At 38.3% G+C, this 21,947-nt stretch overlaps 1 protein-coding gene and 2 long non-coding RNA genes across 6 annotated transcripts in view; 1 reads left to right on the top strand and 2 right to left on the bottom strand.

Annotated features, from left to right (window-relative positions):
• Positions 1-10,565, bottom strand: part of LOC141378804 (uncharacterized) — a 21,130-nt gene extending 10,565 nt beyond the window's left edge. Inside the window, exon 1 of the long non-coding RNA XR_015514671.1 lies at positions 10,346-10,565. This is a non-coding gene — a long non-coding RNA (uncharacterized LOC141378804). The remainder of the gene's footprint in view (positions 1-10,345) is intronic.
• iqsec3b (IQ motif and Sec7 domain ArfGEF 3b) overlaps positions 1-21,947 on the top strand; it is a 55,077-nt gene that overhangs the window by 17,905 nt on the left and 15,225 nt on the right. For all 4 annotated transcript variants that reach the window (XR_015514532.1, XM_087292796.1, XM_087292795.1 and 1 more), the window contains exons 4-11: positions 1-66; positions 668-1,329; positions 10,368-10,529; positions 12,890-13,012; positions 13,541-13,707; positions 19,314-19,453; positions 21,439-21,564; positions 21,662-21,761. The exon at positions 1-66 is cut by the window's left edge and continues 243 nt beyond it. Coding sequence is in view for 3 of the 4 variants with exons in the window: in XM_087292796.1 (XP_087148922.1) it covers positions 1-66; positions 668-1,329; positions 10,368-10,529; positions 12,890-13,012; positions 13,541-13,707; positions 19,314-19,453; positions 21,439-21,564; positions 21,662-21,761 (1,546 nt within the window). In the remaining variant the exon portion in view is untranslated. The remainder of the gene's footprint in view (positions 67-667; positions 1,330-10,367; positions 10,530-12,889; positions 13,013-13,540; positions 13,708-19,313; positions 19,454-21,438; positions 21,565-21,661; positions 21,762-21,947) is intronic.
• LOC147839647 (uncharacterized) lies at positions 13,541-19,453 on the bottom strand. The gene is made up of 3 exons (XR_015514667.1): positions 19,121-19,453; positions 18,400-18,812; positions 13,541-17,347 (listed from the first exon to the last, which is right to left on the bottom strand). It is a non-coding gene; the product is annotated as an uncharacterized LOC147839647 (long non-coding RNA).

Raw genomic sequence — 21,947 nt, 5'->3', positions numbered from 1 at the left:
TCCACCTCACTGCCAGTGACCACCACCACCACACTCACACACCTGGAGGACACGTTCAGTGAGCAGGTACAGCTACACACACATCAACAACACACAGCGGCCCTTAAATTCTGTATTGGATATTTAGTTCTATTCATTCTATTTTATTGTTCATCTATTTCTTTCCAGGAAAGTCCCTTTAAGGCAAGTCATTTTACTCGGTGGCCATCTTTGGAACACCTCTCAGGCTGTATGCTTAGGCATTCTGTTTGAATGGGGAAACAAAATTCTCCAACATTGCTTGCCAAGCTTATGATTAAATTCCATATTAGAAATCACCAATAAAACTAAACAACAATTTTCTATTTAGTTTCATTTCTAAACATTTGCATCACACAAAATCTACAGAGACTCACATCTGGTCCGAACCCCTCCCCCAAATAATCAGCAATCTATAGCAATTGATGATTGGCTTCTGTTCTAGAAGGCGGGGCTTCATTCGCCATATAGACCGTTAAACTTTTTTTCTATTGAAAACTATATGAGTGAAATATCTTGAATATTCTTTAGTCTTTGTTTCTAGTCAGTCATTTCAATTTGTTGTTCTATTCTATTCTATTCTATTCTATTCTATTCTATTCTATTCTATTGTAGTCATTGCTCTGATTTCCTCTGTCTTCTCTGCCAGGTCCAGTCTTTAGCGCGGTCTATAGATGAGGCTCTGAGCAGCTGGAGCACCATTCGAGACGGGGAAGGAGAGAAGTCTTCTGCTGCCCCTCCTTCCGGACCCCATCCCGAAGGGCTACTGATGGACCCCTCCAGCCTACAGGAGGCCACACAGAGTGGCTGTGGCGAGAGCATACCTCGCAGTGCCAGCAAACTCATGATGGCTTTCAGGGACGTCACTGTTCAAATCGATAATCACAACTTTCGCCTGTCCTCCTCCATGCTGGAGTCAGTTTCTCTTGGTAACGGCGTGGCAAAAGAAACTGTCTCAGAGCCCCCAATTGGGGGACAAATTGCAGGCCAGACAACGCTGTCGACCGCAGGGGACCCTGAATTTCCTCCTCCTCCACCCAGTGAGGAAGAAAAAGAGAACCAACAGCCAATTGGATTGGACACAGTGACCACAGGAGCGGGGCTGGAGGGGAAACAGACCAATCAGGTGGCACCGGAGATAGCGGAGAACAGCTCAGACCCCATCAGCAGCAGCAGCACCTCCACATCAGCATGTGAGACTATGATTCTGTCTCTGCCTCGCCCACACTGCCAGAACACACCCTGCGGGACGCTCTCGACAGACATTGCACGCAAACGCCTGTACCGCATCGGACTTAACCTCTTCAATGTGTGAGTACAAAGATCAAATCTTCCCATTTATGCTGGCTTTTTAATGCGTTAAAGCTTTTGCTCTTTATAGTTTGACAGTAAATGTTGGCTTAGCTATAGGCCCAATCCCAATTCTACCCCTTAGCCCATCCCCTAAGCCCTACCCTTCAGTTTGTGTGTTCATGTGAAGGGGTAAGGGTGTCCTAATTCTCTTTAGCTTGAAGGTGTAGGGCTAAGGGGAAGGGATAGATACCCCTTGAAACTGAGATTTTTCAGTTTCAGTCCTGACTTTTTAAGTCAGGAGATGCACAAATTTGTATTTTTTTGTCATTATAATACATTTTCACAACAAACAAGCACATGTTTTAATATATTCACAACTGCGTTCCTGTTTTACGGTCATGCTTAAAAAACGCTAAAATAAAAAACGCTAAATTTGGCTATCTATAATCCATAATAATAACTCCTGTATAATAGTCTTACAACATTCGGTCACATCTAACAGTCGATGACCCCTGAATACCCTGTATTCAGGCTGGGAATGAGCTTTTTACAGTGTCTGCTCTTATGTTAATGTTATTTTCATGTGCTTACATTGATGAATATGGCCACGGTGTAAATGCACAGTACAGTTACGATCTTATTACCACATTAGATCGTTCTAATAACATGATATATGCCTTCAGTGATTTCCTGAAGATAAATACCCAAAAATCACACAACTGGAATAACTACAGCAGTCGCCATCATCAATCTAAAATAAAGCAAGAGATCGCAATGACATATGATGAAGTGTGCAGGCGCTGTAGTGGTGTCACATTTCTCAGAGGTAAATTTTGAAGCCCTTCCCCTTCACACTCTTTTTCAAGGGCCAAGGGGAAGGGGTACAAAAAACAATTGGGATTGAGCCATAGTGTCTTTTTACATATTCTGAAAATTTTTGGTATTCAAGCAGTTGATGGTCACCACAGTAAAAAAAACAAAAAACTAATTAGATGTGGAAATCAGCAGTAACCAATTATTCAGTAAGTGAACTTCAATGTTCCTAGTAACATCCTGCTTTATTATTATTCTTTTTTTATTAAGTGAAATATGTGGAGTTAGATTTACAAATTATTACTTTTTTGTTGTCATTACTGGGAAATAAATCCATTAACAGGGTCCTATTTGGCCCATTTTACAAGATGTAAAATAAGTGTCTGTGTAGTTTCAGCTCAAAATACCCGTCAGATCATTTATTATACCCTGCTGAAAATGTCAGTTTTGGGTGTCAGAGGGAATTGGATCTGTTTTGCCTTTATATTACCTTTAAATGTAAATGAGTGGCCCACTTTTCCGACCACCAATCTCTGCTTCTTCCCATTTGGTGTCAGATACACACACTACAATAACAGACACAATGGTGACTCGGATACGGATGAAACAGAAATACAGTTTCTGAGTCAACAATACCACAGTAAAGGTCTTTGCACATTGAAGTCTGAAAATTTTACACATTTTTTTCATATTCATATGCAAAAATGTATCAAGTACACAAATCTTGCACACTGAGTCCAATGTGTATTCAAGAGTTCACACTTGGCTGATTATTGATTATAAAGCTAGTTTGGCATGCTGTCCTGGGAGAGAGCCCTGAGCTCATAAGATCCTTGAGCCCGGAGCCTTATTGCTAATTACTAACTAATAGGGCGGCCTCATAATAAGTATAAGGGCGGCGCGATGGCGCAGTGGGTAGCGCTGTCGCCTTACAGTAAGAAGGTTGCTGGTTCGAGGCTCAGCTGGATCTGTTGGCATTTCTTTGTGGAGTTTGTATGGTCTCTCCGTGTTCGCATGGGTTTCCTCTGAGTGCTCTGGTTTCCATGTGGTACAGGTGAATTGGGAAGCTAAATTGTCCCTAGTGTATGTGTGTGAATGAGAGTGCATGGGTGTTTCCCAGTGATGGGCTGTTGCTGGAAGGGCATCCGCTGCGTAAAACATATGCTAGATAAGTTGGCGGTTCATTCCGCTGTGGCAACCCCTGATTAATAAAGGGACTAAGCTGAAAAAAAATGAATTAATGAATAATATTATTAGGGGCAGCATGGTAACTTGGTGGTTAGCACTGTTGCCTTATAGCAAGAAGGTTGCTGGTTCAAGTCCCGGCTGGACAAGTTGGCATTTCTGTGGAGTTTGCCTGGTCTCCCCGTGTTGGAGTTGGTTTCATCCTGGTGCTCTGGTTTCCCCCACACTCCAAAGACATGCATCGTAGTCGTAGTGTATGAATGCATGTGTGAATGTGAGAGTGTATGGGTGTTTTCCAGCACTGGGTTGCAGCTGGAAGGGCATCCACAACGTAAAACATATACTGGAATAGTTGGCAGTTCATTCAGCTGTGGCGACCCCTTATAAATAAGGTAGTAACCTGAAGGAAAATGAATGAATCAATCAATTCAGGGTTTAAGCTCTGTAAGCCCCTCGCCTTCATAAGCCAGCTCTGCTCCGATTGGTCTGTTTTGATTGGTCTTTCCATACATATGTTCCATGTCTAAAACAAAACGCCCATTTCAGAGTGCTTGTATGTCACTGAAGGCATATGCTGGAATAGTTGGCGGTTCATTCCGTTGCGGTGACCTCTATTAATTGAGACTAAGCTGAAGGAAAATGAATGAATGATTTGCATGCAAAGTGCAACAATGTTAATTATTCATTCATTCATTCATTTTCTTTTTGGCTTAGTCCCTTTATTAATAAGCCAAATTATCCAGCATATGTTTTATGCAGCGGATGCCCTTCCAATCGCAACCCAACACTGGGAAACACTCTCATTCACACACATTCACTACTGACAATTTAGCTTATTTAATTCACCTATAGCGCATGTGTTTGGATTGTGGGGGAAACCGAAGCACCCGGAGGAAACCCACGCAAACATGGAGGGAACATGCAAACTCCACACAGAAAACGCCAACAAACCCAGCCGGGGCTCGAACCAGAGAGCTTCTTGCTGTGAGGCGAACGTCCTATCCACTGCACCACCATGCAGCCCCTAATAATTGTTTCAGAGCATCTGCAAATAAAAGCTGATAGATTGCTGAGTGTATTGGGTCAGACAGTGATGTTGTCTCAACACATATGGGAGCAACAAGTACTGTGTGTCGCTGTTGGTTTTTCTATTACATATTGTTTGAGCAACGCTAACAGAAATGAATGCTTTAGCAGGATTTCAACTCGACTAAAGAATAAAGCTTTTGTTTGCCAGGTCAGTTTGACCGTGACTAAATGAGCTGAGTGCATTTTCATTTTGCCTGCTGAAACACACTGAAAAACACACACACACACAGACGCACACGCTCATACATGTATACATACACACATACGCAAGACTATATTATACTCCCTCAGGGCTGATTGTGAAGCTCTTTCTCTGCTCCACTTTGTGTGTGTAGCTCTTTCAGACGTGCGCACACACACACAAACACACACACATACACAGAAAGAAAGAATAAAGCCAATCCACAGAGGCTTCGAAGTGCATCAGCACTCAATTGAAATCTCAGATCAGATTCACTTTGACATGCTTGACGTGAGTTGCACTACGGTTGCCAAGGTAACCAGGTGATCTTACACTCTCTTTCTCACACACCCGGACACAAACACACACACTAAGGCTGTTTACTAAGAGTGCAGAACGATGTTTCTGTCAAGATGTATGTGTGAATTGTATGTTTGCTCAGCATGAGTTAGTGTGATGCAGCATGTTTGCGGTGATGCATGTGTGTGTGTGTGTTTGCCGGATACGACCTGTGAAGACGCTCAGCGGGCTGGAAATAATGCACATGGCGCAGTGACGTCATCTCACAGATGAGCGCTAAACAGAACAACGGGCAAACACAAAAGAAGAGATATGTGAACAATCTTAATGTAATAACCCACATGAAAGAATACTGGGCACAATGGGTAGCACAGTCGCCTCACAGCAAGAAGGTCACTGGTTCGAGCCTCGGCTGGACCAGTTGCCATTTCTGTGTGGAGTTTGCATGGTCTCTCTGTATTCACGTGGATTTCCCCCTCAGCCCAAAAACATGCGCTATGGGTGATTTGGGTTGGCTAAATTGGCCGTAGTGTATGTGTGTGAATGAGAATGAATGGGTGTTTCCCAGTGATGGGTTGCAGCTGGAAGGGCATCTGCTGCATAAAACATATGCTGGATAAGTTGGCAGTTCATTCCGCTGTGGCGACCCCAGATCAATAAAGGGAGCTGAAAAGAAAATGAACACAATACTAGAGTCATTCATAGGGATGCACCCAAATGAAACTTCTAGCCCAAAACTGAAAATTCTGAATGCATTTGAGTGAAAACCGAAACCAAAATTAATTAATAAGTATTTTTTACATGACTGCAGATTACTTTTAATCTTTTTTTTCTAATTAATGATTTAATTAATTATTTCTTCTAATTTTTTGGGCATTTGTCTACATTTCGCATAGTTTTTCAGGTGTTCCATATTGATTTAGCATTAAACGGTTTAGAAAAAACATTTATTCGGTACACCTGTCCAACTGCTCGTTAACGCAAATTTCTAATAAGCCAATCACATGGCAGCAACTCTATGCATTTAGGCATGTAAACATGGTCAAGAAGATCTGCTGCAGTTCAAACTGAGCATCAGAATGGGAAAGATTTAAGTGACTTTGAATGTGGCATGGTGGTTGGTGCCAGACAGGCTGGTCTGAGTATTTCAGAAACTGCTGATCTGCTGGGATTTTTATGCACAACCATCTCTAGAGTTTAGTGTGGGCGCAGTTCTGTGGGTGCGAATGCCTTGTTGATGCTTGTTGATGCTAGAGGTCAGAGGAGAATGGCCAGACTGGTTCCAGCTGATAGAAAGGCAGCAGTAACTCAAATAACCACTCGTTACAACTGAGGTCTGCAGAAGAGCATCTCTGAACAGACAACACGTCCAACCTTAAGGCAGATGAGCTACAGCAGCAGAAGACCACACCGGGTGCCACTCCTGTCAGCTAAGAACAGGAAACTGAGGCTACAGAGCTACAGACTCACCAAAATTGAACAATAGAAGATTGTAAAAACGTTGCCTGGTCTGATGAGTCTCGATTTCTGCTGCAACATTTAAATGGTTGGGTCAGAATTTAGCAACACAGCATGAAAACATGGATCTATCCTGCCTTGTATTAACAGTTCAGGCTGGTGGTGGTGTAATGGTGTGAGGGGATATTTTCTTGGCACATTTTGGGCTTATAAGTATCAATCAAGCATCGTGTCAATGCCACAGAAACCTGAGTATTGTTGCTGACCATGTCCATCCCTTTATGACCACAGTGTACCCATCTCCCTATGGCTACTTCCAGCAGGATTCAAGAATCATCTGGTTTCTTGAACATGACAATGACTTCACTGTACTCAAATGGCCTCCACAGTCACCATAACTCAATCCAATAGAGCACCTTTGGGATGTGGTGGAATGGGAGATTTGCATCATGGATGTGCAGACGTCAAATCTGCAGCAACTGCATGATGCTATCATGTCAATATGGAGCAAAATCTCTGAGAAATATTTCAGTATCTTGTTGAATCTACATCACGAAGGATTAAGGCAGTTCTGAAGGCAAAAGGCGGTCCAACCCGGAACTAGTAAGGTGTACCTAATAAAGTGTATAGTATGCTGTTCTGATGAAAAAAATATGCCTCATGTGCACTGTAAACATGCCCTGAAATACTTGGCATGTATCACAGTATTAGTATACTTGAGCTTTAGTCCAGATGTGTTAGCTGAGGGTTGCTAATGCAGTCTCTGTGATGCACAGATGGACGTCTTTGAAAGAGGATGTGGAAAATATGTTCACTGATGCAGAAATGCTAATCTGTGTGTAAATACTGTATGTTTGTAGCTATGAATATCTCCCTTAAGTCATGTACTGTACAGGTTTGTATGTGAATCTGCCAAGCTGCACACACACACACACACACACACACACACACACACACACACACACACACACACACACACACACACACACACACACACACACACACACACACACACACAAAACCTCTGCGGTTTCTTCTTGGAGACACTTCATTATAATTTCCACATGATTCGACTGAATTATTTGTTTGTGTCTCTGTGTGTTTTCTGCTCTGATTTGGTTCTGGGATGTGGGGAAGGGTTTGATCATTGATAAAATGTATGGTAAAAATCATTGAGTAAACTGTTTAAAATCATTAAAGGGAACATATTATGCAAAAACACTTTTATAAGGGGTGTGAATCCAGTTGTGTGGCAACAGTGTGTGAATAAAGTCAATTCATTGATTCCATCTCTTGATGGAATGCTGAAACGCTTTGATTGACATTCTCCTTTTGTAGATGTTATCAGAGGGGAAAGCCCCGCCCATTAGTGACCATCTCTCCCTCATTAGCATAGACAGCCCTAAAGAGAAGCAACCATCTAGCATTATAGAGTTTTCGCATCATAACTGCTTAAGATAACGTCAGCGACTAAGAGGCTTTATAAATGTGGTTTTAGGATGCACAAATGAACGCCGAAGTATTTTTAATTTTTGTTTATGCAGTGGCGCAGTAGTGCTATAGCCTTATAGCAATAAGGTCGCTGGTTCAAGCCTCGACTGGGTCAGTTGGTGTTTCTGTGTGGAGTTGGCATGGTTACCCTGCATTCCTGTGGGTTTCCTCCGGGTGCTCCGGTGTCCCCCACAAGTCCAAAGACATGTGGTTCAGGTGAATTGGGTAGGCTAAATTGTCCGTAGTGCAATGTGTGTGAATGTTTCCCAGAGATGGGTTGCAGCTTGAAGGGCATCCGCTGTGTAAAACATATGCTGGATAAGTTGGGGGTTCATTCCGCTGTGGTGACCCCAGATTAATAAAGAGACTAAGTCGAAAAGAAAATGAATGAATGAAATATTAACTAGTATTTTTTTCTTCTGTGGGTTATGGATAAAATATGGTAGTGCTAATAGTTTAGTAAAATGAATTAGATTTTTGAAAATCACCAAGCGACCCCCACGCATTGTCCCGTGACCCCCCCCCCCCCACTTTGAGAACACTGGTGTACACATCAGTCTCTGGACTCGCTTCATCACAAATAACTAAACTTTAGCATTTTATAAAAAATAATCACTTTCTGGGATATTAGGCATGGATATATTGCAATTGTGATTTTCGAAAGTATTACAGCGCTTTGTAAACGTTCATTATTACAATTTGATGAGTCTCCCCATTCAGTTTGATAAAGCACTTGGACCCGCAAGCCGCTTTTCGTGACGTCACACTTAACAAGCGGATGCTGAGGCTCAGGAGTTTGTAGCTCCGCCCTATTTTGAAAAAACTAAAACGACACAATTTGAATTTAAAGAGGCAGTTTCATTATTTGTGGGGTATTTTGGGCTGAAACGTCACATACACAATATAGGTTATTATTTTAAATTATTTTAAAGGGCACCTAGGTTACCCCTTTTTTCAGATTTAATGTAAGTGTTTTACGTCTCCAGAAATTGTCTGTAAAGTTTCAGCTCAAGACACCCATCAGATTTTTCATCATACCTTTTATAAGATTCTATTTTATAAATTTTTGCACTGGGGGCGGTTTTGCTATACTGCGCCTTTAAGGCTAGTCCTTCCCCACCCACCGTTTCTTCGTGCCTTTCAGCGTGCCTTAATCTTCTCCCTCGGCTGCGTCAGACAACACAGACTTAAAGGAAGCAGATCTCACGTAGCGTTTGTGAGAAATACTGCAGTAAGAACTTTACCAATGAGTATTTAATGCATTTGTTGTATTAAGTTACAACGATGAGTCACACACAATGTCGTTACGAAGTCCACGCGCACACACACAGATACACACACACATACACAGCGCGGACACGACACGCACATACACACAAACAGCACGCCTTTAGCTTTGCACTCTTTTTGTACCCAAATGTGACAGGATACAGGTTAATCTCCACTGCTGTATGGATGATATGTGATGTTAATGTACAAAATAAACCTGATTTTACTTCCACAAACCGGGATTGAATCGTCTTCCTTTATAATTATTCTGACACGCGGCTGTGCTGATGAAGTAAAACTGAAGTAAATCGCTGTAATTTATTACACACGTGCACTGTTTTAAAACCTTTTAAACTTGTAAAACTCACTATTCTTGATCACATTTGATGATGATGATTGATGATCCTAGCAAACTGAACAGATCTTTTACACCCGGTTTCTTTGCACTCGTCTTCTCTGGATGATATGATTATACATGTGACTACCGGGACATGTTAATACGCAGCTGTCAATCAATTCAGTGGGCGGGGGGACCGCTCTCCTATGTTGTGGTCGGTCATAAAACAGCTCCAATTGTTCCACCGTTTTTATGTTGTTAAATTGAAAAAATATGACTATGTGTGTTTATTTCACCCCAATATAACGGTCTATACACTATACCTACATACATGTCTGTCCAAACAGATTGAAAAGTAGAATTTTTCACCATAGGTGCCCTTTAAATTTCGTAAAAAGAGACATATTAGGTCCCCTTTCAGATATATTTGATATTTTTTAAATAAATTTTCTATGCTTACCAAGATTGACCTTATTTTCTAAATGCATTAAAAATAATAATACATTCTAAATGTTATCATACAAGCGTTGGGAAAAGTTACTTTTAAAAGAAATATATCATAAAAAATAACTAAACTAGTTACTTCTTAAGGAAATTTGTTTGCAATATATTTAAAAAATAAATAAAAATCAAAAATGTAAGACCCTTTTACACCCTAAAGTGAGAAGTAAAGTGATTAAACCTAAATGAAGTAAATGTAAAAAAGTAATCAGATTATATGTTATGCATTACTCTCAGTTAAAACAACTGATTTCAATCCTAATATACAAAACTAAAAAATGTCATTTATTCCTATAATGCAAAGCTCAATTTCTCCAGTTTTCTCCATGTCACTTGACCCATCAGGATCATGCTAATATGCTTATATGTTCAAGAAATGTGTCCTCATATTAGCAATATCAATCACTTACATTTTCCTTAATCGTCCTGCAGAAATCCAGACAAAGGCATCCAGTTCCTGATTTCCAGGGGCTTTATTCCAGACACAGCCATCGGTGTGGCTCATTTTCTGCTTCAGAGGAAAGGACTGAGCCGGCAGATGATCGGGGAGTTTCTGGGAAACAGCAAAAGGCAATTTAACAGAGACGTGTTAGAGTGAGTTCTGTCTTCATCAGAGTTTATGCCTAACTCACACAAAACAGCTATATAAACAAATGAATCCAACATGATGAGCTGGATTAAAAATGTTTTTGGAAAAAGTAATCAGAATACAATAGGGATTTATTGCCAAGTATGATTACAGCACACTTAAAATGAAGCTAAGTTTACATGTACAGTATGTTTATTTCATGATACTGAAATATCAATACATGAATAAAAGTAAGTGAATAAAAATACAATATATATAGATAAATAATATATGGTCTCCGACATATAATTAATGTATTAAATAGAGAATAAAAAAGACGATTGGATGTTAATATAATAAATAAGTAAAGTTTATCAATTCATAACATAAATAAATATAAAAAGATTATATATGCTACAATTTATTTTATTTTGTGTATAACTAGAATAAAAAGGCTATATAGTTTACCTATATATATATATATATACACACTACCGGTCAAAAGTTTGGGGTCAGTAGGGCTTTTAAATGTTTTAAATTAAGCTTATTCTGCTCATGAAGGCTGTATTTATTTAATCATAAATACAATACAAATTGTAAAATGGTGAAATGTTATTGCACTATAAAGCAACTGTAGTTTATCATTTAATTTAATCATTTATTCCAGTAATGAATTTTAGCTTCATTACTCCTGTCTTCAGAGTCACATGATCTTTCAGTAATCACTCTAATATTAATTATTATTGTTATCAAATCAAATCACTTTTATTGTCACATTATCAGCAGCATGTGTGCTATGATGAGTGATAAGCTTAGTTGCTGGCTCTAGACAGTACAAAATACAGCAGACAGTGCAAATACAACGACAGTGCAAAAAACAGTGCAAAATACAGACAGTGCAAATACAACGACAATGTAAAATTGACAGCGATATGTACAATGAATAGGTTTCCACATAGTTGTAGGCAGTATTGTTTCAAGTATTGTTATTATTAATATGTATATTATTAATGATGGTAATAGTAATAAAAACAATAATGACTGGAGTAATAATTTAAGTTGAAACTGCATACAATAAGAAAGCAGTTATTTAAAGTTGTAATAAGTATTTAACAATCTTTTTTACATTTAATAAACGCACCCTTGATGAACAGAATAATTTTCTTAAAAAAAAAAACGACCCCAAACTTTTGACTGTTAGTGTTTTTATTTTATGAATTATAATTATATATTATTAATTATCTATCTATCTATCTATCTATCTATCTATCTATCTATCTATCTATCTATCTATCTATCTATCTATCTATCTATCTATCTATCTATCTATCTATCTATATATATATATATATATATATATATATATATATATATATATATATATATATATATAATACACAGTTGAAGTCAGAATTATTAGCCCCCCTTTTAAATATTTCCCAAATGTTGTTTAACAGAGAAAGTTTTATTTGTATCGATAGTTAATTTGTTCTCGATAGTCTACAGAACAATCCATCGTTATACAATAACTTGTCTAATTACCCTAACCTGCCTAGTTAACCTAATTAACCTAGTTAAGCCTTTAAATGTCACTTTAAGCTGTATAGAAGTGTCTTGAAAAATATCTAGTCAAATATTATTTACTGTCATCATGACAAAGATAAAATCAATCAGTTATTAGAAATGAGTTATTAAAACTATTATGTTTAGAAAAGTGTTGAAAAAGTCTTCTCTCCCTTTAACAGAAATTGGGGAAAAAAAATAAACAGGGGTGCAAATAATTCTGACTTCATATATATATAACATGGCTAATCTGTTATGGATTTTAATGAATAAAGGATAATGAAATTAATAAATATACTTTTAATAAATAATACATTTTATATATCTACAATATGAAACAGACAAAACAGTAAAGATTTTCTAAATAAATAACTAATTAATGCAAGGAAATGGGTAATATTATAAAAAAAAAACTTGATAAAGTCAGAATTGTCATTGCAAATTAAATGCAAATACGAAAAAAATAAATAAAAACGGTGTGATAAAAGCTTATAATAAATTAGGAAACTATGAACCTGTATGATGTTTTGTAAAAAAAAAAAAGAGATTAATAAGAATAAATTAATTCTGAATTAATTATAATTTTCATTGCTTAAAAAATACAAATATTTTTTACAAATATTGTATTATATATAATTTACCTGACTGCATTAACCAATGCACAAATATTCAGAACTAAAGGGAATCATTTTATAGACTTTTATCAATTTAATTTGAGGTTGTTAATTAAAAGCCAAACACTGACAGTAAAAGCTGAAGATTCAGTTTCTTATCTGTGCTGTAGCCTCATTCACGAGTCTGTTTTCCGTCCTCTCTCTGTCAGCTGTGTGGTGGATGAGATGGATTTCTCCATGCTGGAGCTGGACGAAGCGCTCAGGAAGTTTCAGGCTCATGTTCGGGTTCAAGGAGAAGCTCAGAAAGTGGAGAGACTTATTGAAGCCTTCAGGTGAGAAACACACAGAAGAGACATCGCCTCACAGCAAGAAGGTTGCTGGTCAGTTGGCATTTCTGTGTGGAGTTTGCATGTTCTCCTCGTGTTCATGTGGGTTTTCTCCGGGTGCTCCGGTTTTCCCCAGTCCAAACACATGCGCTATAGGTGAACTGGGAAAGCTAAATTGGCCATAGTGTATGCATGTGAATGAGTGTGTATGGGTGTTTCCCAGTACTGGGTTGCTGCTGGAAGGCATCTGCTGCATAAAACATATGCTGGAATAGTTGGCGGTTCATTCCGCTGTGGCGACCCCTGATAAATAAGGGACTAAGCCGAAGGTAAATGAATGAATGTTTAACAATATGTATCACATGCTCTACTATTAAGTTTTAATTATTATTTACATAAAACATTATGTCTACAGTTGATTATTCGCCCTCCTGTGATTTTTTTTTTCTTTTTCAAATATTTCCCAATTATTAAAACATGAGTTTCACCAAGTATAATATGCACGTATACATCAGCTTATGTTCTTTCCTTCAGTCAGAGGTATTGCATGTGTAACCCAGACGTGGTGCAGCAGTTTCACAACCCCGACACCATCTTCATCCTGGCCTTCGCCATCGTGTTGCTCAACACAGACATGTACAGTCCCAACATCAAACCAGAGCGCAAGATGCTTCTGGAGGACTTCATCCGCAACCTACGAGGTGTGTGTATGTGTGTGTGTGTGTGTGTCTTTATTTACAGTTGAAGTCACGATTACTCGCCCTCCTTTGATTATTTCTCTATTTTTCAATTATTTCCCAAATGCTGTTTCTTTCACAATAGCTCCTTTAATATTTTTTCTTCTGGAAAAAGTCTTATTTGTTTTATTTCGGCTAGAATAAAAGCAGTTTTTATTTATTTATTTTTTATTAATTAAGATCAATATGATTAGCCTCCTTATGGCCTATTTCCACTGAGTGAGGTACGGTACGCCCAGGGCGGCGCATCCACAGAGGCGAACTAGGTGGCATCCGTGACACAACCCCCCCGGTCCTCACTTTCATCCATGACAACCAGGTCATCACTTTGCGAACCGGTTACTTCTGTTTTCACTTTCAGGTTGAGGGCGGCGTGATCGTCGTTTGCCTAGAGCGCCAGTTCCGCTTGCTCAGGCCCTGGGTACACTTTTATAGTTGTTTCCACTGTCAACCAATCCATACTTGAAACAATACTGCCTACAACTATTCACCTATTCATTGTACAAATATCATTGTTAATTTTACATTGTCCTGTTTTTTTGGGAGTATGCTGTTGTATTTTGCACTGTTGTTGTATTTGCATTTTATCATATCTGTATTTTCTACTGTCTGGAGCCAGCACCTAAGCTTTTCACTCATCATAGCACACGTGCTGCTGATGTGACAATAAAAGTGATTTGATTTGATTTGTCAAAAGTTACCTAAAAGCAAACCGTACCATACCACACCACATTTTGGGTATCATTTTAAAAGGTATAGTGCCTAGCACGTAAAAAGGGTATCAAAAAGCCAGAGCTAAACGCATAGCTGAATGCTATTGGTCTACAGAGAAACGTCACTAGCGCATGCACAAGCAGGAGAATAAAAAAAAGGCAGCGCCCTGTTTTAGGGTACTTTCACACCTAAACTTTTGTTTCGGAACCTGTCTCGTTTGCCCAGTTAGCGCAGTTCGTTTGGCATTTGTGAATCGTTTGAGTCGTTTCTTGAAGACAGCGAGTGACTCTTCCGTTTTGATGCAGTTCGGGAGTTCATTCCACCAACTGGGCAGATTGAATGCGAGAGTTCGGAAAAGCATTTTCTTCCCTCTTTGCGATGGAACCACGAGGCGACGTTCATTCACAGAACACAAGTTTCTGGAGGGCCTATAAATCTGCAGAAGTGAGAGGAGATAGAAAGGAGCAAAGCCAGAGGTCGCTTTGTAAGCAAACATCAGAGCTTTTAATTTGATGCGAGCAGCAACTGGCAGCCAGTGCAAACAGATGAGCAGCGAGGTGACATGTGCTCTTTTAGGTTCATTAATGTCTAAAAATGAATGGAAGTGAATGAGACCGGAAATCTCAAGCCAAAAAGATTCAAATGGCTGCACCCGCTTGTCGGCAAAGAATAAGTCCTATTCAATAAACCTTTTTCTTAGAACACAAATTACCCATTATGCTTTGTGTGTATTAGCAAGGAGAAAGCTGAGAACTGCTGGTCGGCAGCTGATCTGTGTAAACAGTCACATTTGAACAGCTTTGAAACGATAGTTTTAATCTACTTTGCCTGCTTTTATCATCTTTGAACTAATACTGTTGTTGATCAGCGCCATCTCCTGGACTGATCATTTAAAACATGTGATCTAATAGGACGGAAAACAGCTGCTGTGAGGCATTTTCCCCTCGTTGTCAGACGACATCTTCAGCAGTTTAAATGGAGCCTCGTCATCGTTAAAGACAACAGTTTATCTTTCTTTCAAATGTATAACCAGCCCAAACAAAGGTTATTCTCCATAATGTTTGACACACACACATAGCCTGTACTGTTTCACTGACACACTGATTTTAACAACTGTGACAATGCCTAAAATACACATTACATAAAGACACATTCCATGCCTAAATAACATAGTTAAGCCTCTAAATGTCACTTTAAGCTGTATAGAAGTGTCTTGAAAAACATCTAATCAAATATTATTATTGCAAAGATAAAATGAATCAGATTTATTAGAAATGAGCTATTAAAACTATTATAATTAGAAATGTGTAGGAAATAAATTCTCAGTTAAACAGAACAGGGGGAAAAACAAACAGGGGGCCAATACTTCTGACTTTAGCTGTATGTGTGCTGTTAATTCAAACAGTTTTGAGGTCACAGATCTAACATTTGACTTTAAATCTGGCCAATTTTTAATCAGCTTTCCATCTTCATGTTTAAATTTGCATTTTTGTCATATCAAACGAGACATTTGATTATCTCTGAGGAGCGTAGGAGCTGTGTGTGTGTGTGTGTGTGTGTGTGTGTGTTGGACTGATTCCTGGTCTCTGATCAAATAGTTTTTGATCTGTTGCCTGCTTTCTGTGGATATAACAAACACATATGGTGTAAGAGAGCTGTTTTTAAAGTGAGATGTAAAGACATGGGGACTGCAGGAAAATCAGAGCTTGCTATTAGTCGAGCTCTGGTTTATCATGGGCTTTTCTATAGAGACAAATACAGTACGACACGTAAAAGGTGCACAATCAAACTTCTGCTATTACAGGAAGCTTGTTTCCCTTGTTTTATGCAGATTTTAAATAGGTAGTATAAATTGTAAGTTAGAAATTGTAACTGCTTAGCAACCACACTAAATTATCTAGCGACTGCTTAACAAACACTCATCTGATCCTAGTAACTGTCTAGCAACAACCCTGATTACCCTAGCAACTACCTAGCAACCAATTATTTGATCTTAGTTACTTCCTAGCAACCACACTGTTTACCCTAGCAACTGCCTAGCAACCACTCGTTTGATACTATTAACTGCATAGCAACCACACTCTTTACCCTAGCAACTGCCTAGCAACCAGTCGTTTGATCCTATTAACTGCATAACAACCACACTTTTTACCTTTGAAACTGCTTAGCAACCACTCGTTTGATCTTAGTAGCTGCTTAGCAATAATCCAGACTACCCAAGCAACATCCTAGCAACCACTTGATCCAAGTAACTGCTTAGCAAGTACTCTTGACCATGGCAACTGCCTAACAACCACTCATTTGATTCTAGTAACTGTCTAGCAACACCCCCGATTACCCTAGCAACTTCCAAGCAACCACTAATTTGATCCTAGTAATTGCTTAGCAACCAAACTATATAACCTGGTAACTGACTAGCAAACACTAATTAGATCCTAGTAATTGCCTAGCAATCACCCAGACTTCCCTAGCAACATCCTAACAAACACTCATTTAATCATAGTAACTGCCCAGCACCCACAAAGATTACCCCCTAGTAACTGCCTAATAAACACTCATTTGATCATAGTAACTGCCTAGCAACAACTCAGATTAACCTAGCAACTTTATAGCAACCACTTATTTAGACCTAGTAACTTCCTAGCAACCACTCAGATTACCCTAGCAATTGCCTAGCAACCAGTCGTTTGATCCCATTAACTGCCTAGCAACCACTCATTTGATCATAGTAACTGATAAGCAACCACACTCTTTACCTTAGCAACTACCTAGCAACCTCTTATTTGATCTTAGTAGCTGCTTAGCAATAATCCAGACTACCCTAGGAACATCCTAGCAACCACTTGATCCTAGTAACTGCTTAGCAACCACTCTTTACCATAGCAACTGCCTAACAACCACTCATTTGATTCTAGTAACTGTCTAGCAACACCACCGATTACCCTAGCAACTTCCAAGCAATCACTTATTTGATCCTAGTAACTGCTTAGTAACCAAACTAAATTACCTGGCAACCTACTAGCAAACACTTATTTGATCGTAGTAGCTGCCTAACAATCACACTGTTTAACCTAGCAACTGACTAGCAACAATTCATTTGATCCTAGTAACTGCCTAGCAATCACCCAGACTTCCCTAGCAACATCCTAACAAACACTCATTTAATCACTGTCTAGCAACACCCCAGAATACCCTAGCAACTTCCTAGCAACCACTTATTTGAGTCTAGTAACTTCCTAGCATTCACACTGTTTACCCCAGCAACTGCCTAGCAACCACTCGTTTGATCCTAGTTACTGCCTAGCACCCACAGAGAATACCCCTAGCAACTGCCTAACAAACACTTATTTGATCATAGTAACTGCCTAGCAACAACTCAGATTAACCTAGCGACATCATAGCAACAACTTATTTAAACCTAGTAACTTCCTAGCAACTGCACAAATAACCATTGGATGCAAGTAACTGCCTAGCAACAACCAAGATTACCCAAGCAACATTCTAGCAACCACTCTTTGATCCTAGTAACTGCCTAGCAACAACCCAAATTACCCTAGCAACTGCCTAGCAACAACCCAGATTACCCTAGCAACTGCCTAGCAACCTCTCAGATTACCCTAGCAACTACCTAGCAGCTACCCATTTGATCCTAGTAAGTTTCTAGCAATAACCCAGGTTAACCTAGCAACCACCCATTTGATCCTAGTATCTGCCTAGCAACCTCACAGATTACCCTAGCAACCACACATTTTATTCTAGTAACTGCCAAGCAACCACTCATTTGATCCTAGCAACTGCCTAGCAACTACACAGATTACCCCAGAAACTGCCTAGTAACCACTCATTTGATTCCCGTAACTGCCTAGCAACCACACACACATTACCCCAGCAACCACTAATTAGTGACTGCCTAGCAACTACACAGATTACCCCAGCAACTGCCTAGCAACCATTAATTTTATCCTAGTAACTGTACAGCAACAGCCCAGATTAGCCTAGCAACTTTATAGTAACCACCCATTTGATCATAGTTACTTCCTAGCAACCACGATGTTTACCCTAGCAACTGCCAAGTAACCACTCATTTTAACCTAGTAACTACTTAGCAACAACCCAGATTATCCTAGCAACATCCTAGCAACTACACTCTTTACCCTAGCAACTACCTAGCAACCACTTACTTGAACCTAGTTATTGTCTAGCAATAACCCAAATTATCCTAGCAACATCTTAGCAACCACTATTTGATCGTAGTAACTTCCTAGCAATCAGTTATCTGATTCTATTAACTGCCTAGCAACCACAATTTACCGTAGCAAATACCTAGCAACCACTCACTTGATCCTATTAACTGCCTAGCAAAAACCTAGGCTACCTTAGCAACATCCTAGCAACCTCTAATTTGATCAAAGTAATCGCTTAGCAACCACATTTTGTTCCCTACCAACTGCCTAACAACCATTCATTTGATCCAAGTAACGGCCTAGCAACAACCCAGATTACAATAGAAACCACTCATTTGATCCTAAAAACTTCCCATTAACCACCAAATTACTCTAGCAACTGCTTAACAATCATTCATTTGATCCTAGTGACTGCCTAGCAACCACACTGTTTACCCTAGAGACTGCCTAGCAACCACTCATTTGATCCTAGTAGCTGCCTAGCAATAACCCATACTACCCTAGCAACATAGCAACCACTAATTTAATCCTAGTGACTGCTTAGCAACCACACTATATTCCCTAGCAACTGCCAAGCAACCACTCATTTTATCCTAGTAGCTGCCTAGCAACAGCCCAGATTACCCTAGCAACTTTTTGGTCTGCTAATTAACTGAATGAACTGCCCTTCAGGAGTGGACGATGGAGCAGATATTCCACGGGAGATGCTGGCTGGGATTTATGAGCGGATTCAGCAGCGGGAGCTTCGATCCAATGAGGACCATGTGACCTACGTTACCAGGGTGGAGCAGAGCATTCTGGGAATGAAGACGGTGAGTCAGACCTCTACCAATTAAACAAAGGTCACGTAAATCTAAAAAGTGCAACATCTTTCCTTTCAGTCTGAGGAGAAAACAGCTGAAAACAGATCTGTAAAGGTGATCACACTGAGATTTTATTAGACAGTTATTAGCTGGACTAGCTCATTAACTTCACTCATACTAGTGTGATTTGAAGAAACCTTAAAGGGACAGTTCACCCCAAACTGAAAATTCTGTCATTTATTTACCCTTCACTCAAACCTATTTGAGTTTCTTTCTTTTCTTCAACACAAAAGAAGATATTTTGAAGAATGCAGGTAGCTGGGACTCACTTACTTCCATAGTAATTTTTTCCTATATAAAAGTCAATGGAGGCAGCATGGTAGTGCAGTGGGAAGCACAATCGCCTCACAGCAAGAAGAAATAAATAAATGAATAAATAAATGAATGAATGAATGAATGAATAATTGAATAAATGTATGAATGACTGAATAAATAAATGAATAAACAAATAAATGAATGAATGAATGAATGAACAAATAAATGAATAAATAAATGAATGAATGAATAAACAAATAAATAAACAAACAAATGAATGAATGAACGAACAAATAAATAAATGAATAAATGAATGAATGAATGAACAAATAAATGAATGAATGAATGAATGAATGAATGAACAAATAAATGAATAAATTAATGAATGAATGTATAAATGAACAAATAAATAAATGAATAAATGAATGAACAAATAAATAAACGAATGAATGAATGAATGAACAAATAAATAAATTATTGAATGTATGAACAAATAAATAAATTAATGAATGAATGAACAAATAAATAAATGAATGAAGAAATAAATAAATGAACGAATGAATGAACAAATGAATGAATGAAATAATTAATTAAGGAATGAACAAATAAATGAATAAATAAATGAATGAATAAATAAATGAATGAACAAATAAATAAACGAATGAATGAATAAATGAATGAATGAATGAATGAATGAACAAATAAACGACTTAATGAATGAATTAATGAATGAACAAATAAATGAATGAATGAATAAATGAATGAATGAATGAACAAATAAACGACTTAATGAATGAATTAATGAATGAACAAATAAATGAATAAATGAATGAATGAATAAATAAATGAATAAATAAATGAATAAATGAACAAATAAATAAACGAATAAATGAATGAACGAATGAATGAATGAATGAACGAATGAACAAATAAATAAATGAATGAATGAACGAACAAATAAATAAATGAATGAACAAATAAATGAATGAATGAACAAATAAATATCAATGAATGAATGAATAAATGAATGAATGAATTGTTCCATCCATCCATCCAATTTATTAAATTATTTATTTTAATTGTTATTATTTACTTTTCCTTATTACTCTTATTAAAATCAGTCATTGTCTGCTGATTTGCATAGATATGCTCATGTTATTATTGGTTGAAATGTTGATTAGAAAGATGCAATAAAAATTAAACATTGTTATATAAATTTGTTTTGGTCAAAGTAAACCATTTTAACAACAGCCATCAATAACTGACAAGTACTGAGTCTGCCTTCTAATGAGAGAAATGCCATTCTTCAACTTAAATGACCCCCAAAAACTTTCCTTAGTCTGAAGTTTGATCAACGAAATTAAAAATAAGCTAGCGATATTCACATTCCAGTTTCTGGTCATTAATTTTTGCCACCTCTGTATGCTAACAGCTGCGTGAATCGGTTTATCAGTGTGTGAGCTATAAACGTAGGACTAAAGCAGGACTCATTAGTTTGCAGCTGTAATTTCAGATTTCACATGACAGCGCTGCTAAACATTGTACCTCGGCATGAAATATTAATTCTTGTCTCCAGCCGATGCTGCACCAGACATCCGCATGTTCATTTCCTATGCTGATGGAGGCTGAATCTCCTGGACTCATTCCACTAGATATTCAATCTCTCTTTGTTTCTTTAGATCCTGTCGGTTCCTCACCGCAGGCTGGTGTGCTGCAGTCGACTCTATGAGGTCACGGATGTAAATAAACCGCAGAAACAGGCTTCACATCAGAGGGAGGTTTTCCTCTTCAATGACCTGATAGTGGTGAGAGACACATTCATCAAAACATACAGTATTTCATGTGAACACTGAAAATGCAAAGTATGACATGAGTGTTTTTCTTTGTTTCATGATGCTATAGATCCTAAAACTGTGCCCTAAGAAGAAGACTGCCGCCACATATACGTTCTGCAAGGCCATGGGTTTACTGGGAATGCAGTTTCACCTGTTTGAGAACGAGTGTAAGATTACAAACACACACAAAATCCCAAAGTCCTTTGTAATAGTGTTCACACAAAAAAATTAAAGTAAAATATGCGCACATACATAAGAAACCAAAACAGTATTACATGTCTTAACTCTAAAAAGGAAAAAATATATATAAATAAATAAAAATGTCTCAGGTGAGGTTTGAACTCGGGTCAGCA

Source organism: Danio rerio, chromosome 18, assembly GCF_052040795.2.
Source record: "Danio rerio strain M-AB ecotype USA chromosome 18, GRCz13ab, whole genome shotgun sequence".
NCBI classification, from domain to species: Eukaryota; Metazoa; Chordata; class Actinopteri; order Cypriniformes; family Danionidae; genus Danio; species Danio rerio.
Note: the sequence above shows the minus strand (reverse complement) of the source record. Positions and strands in the feature narration are given on the sequence as shown.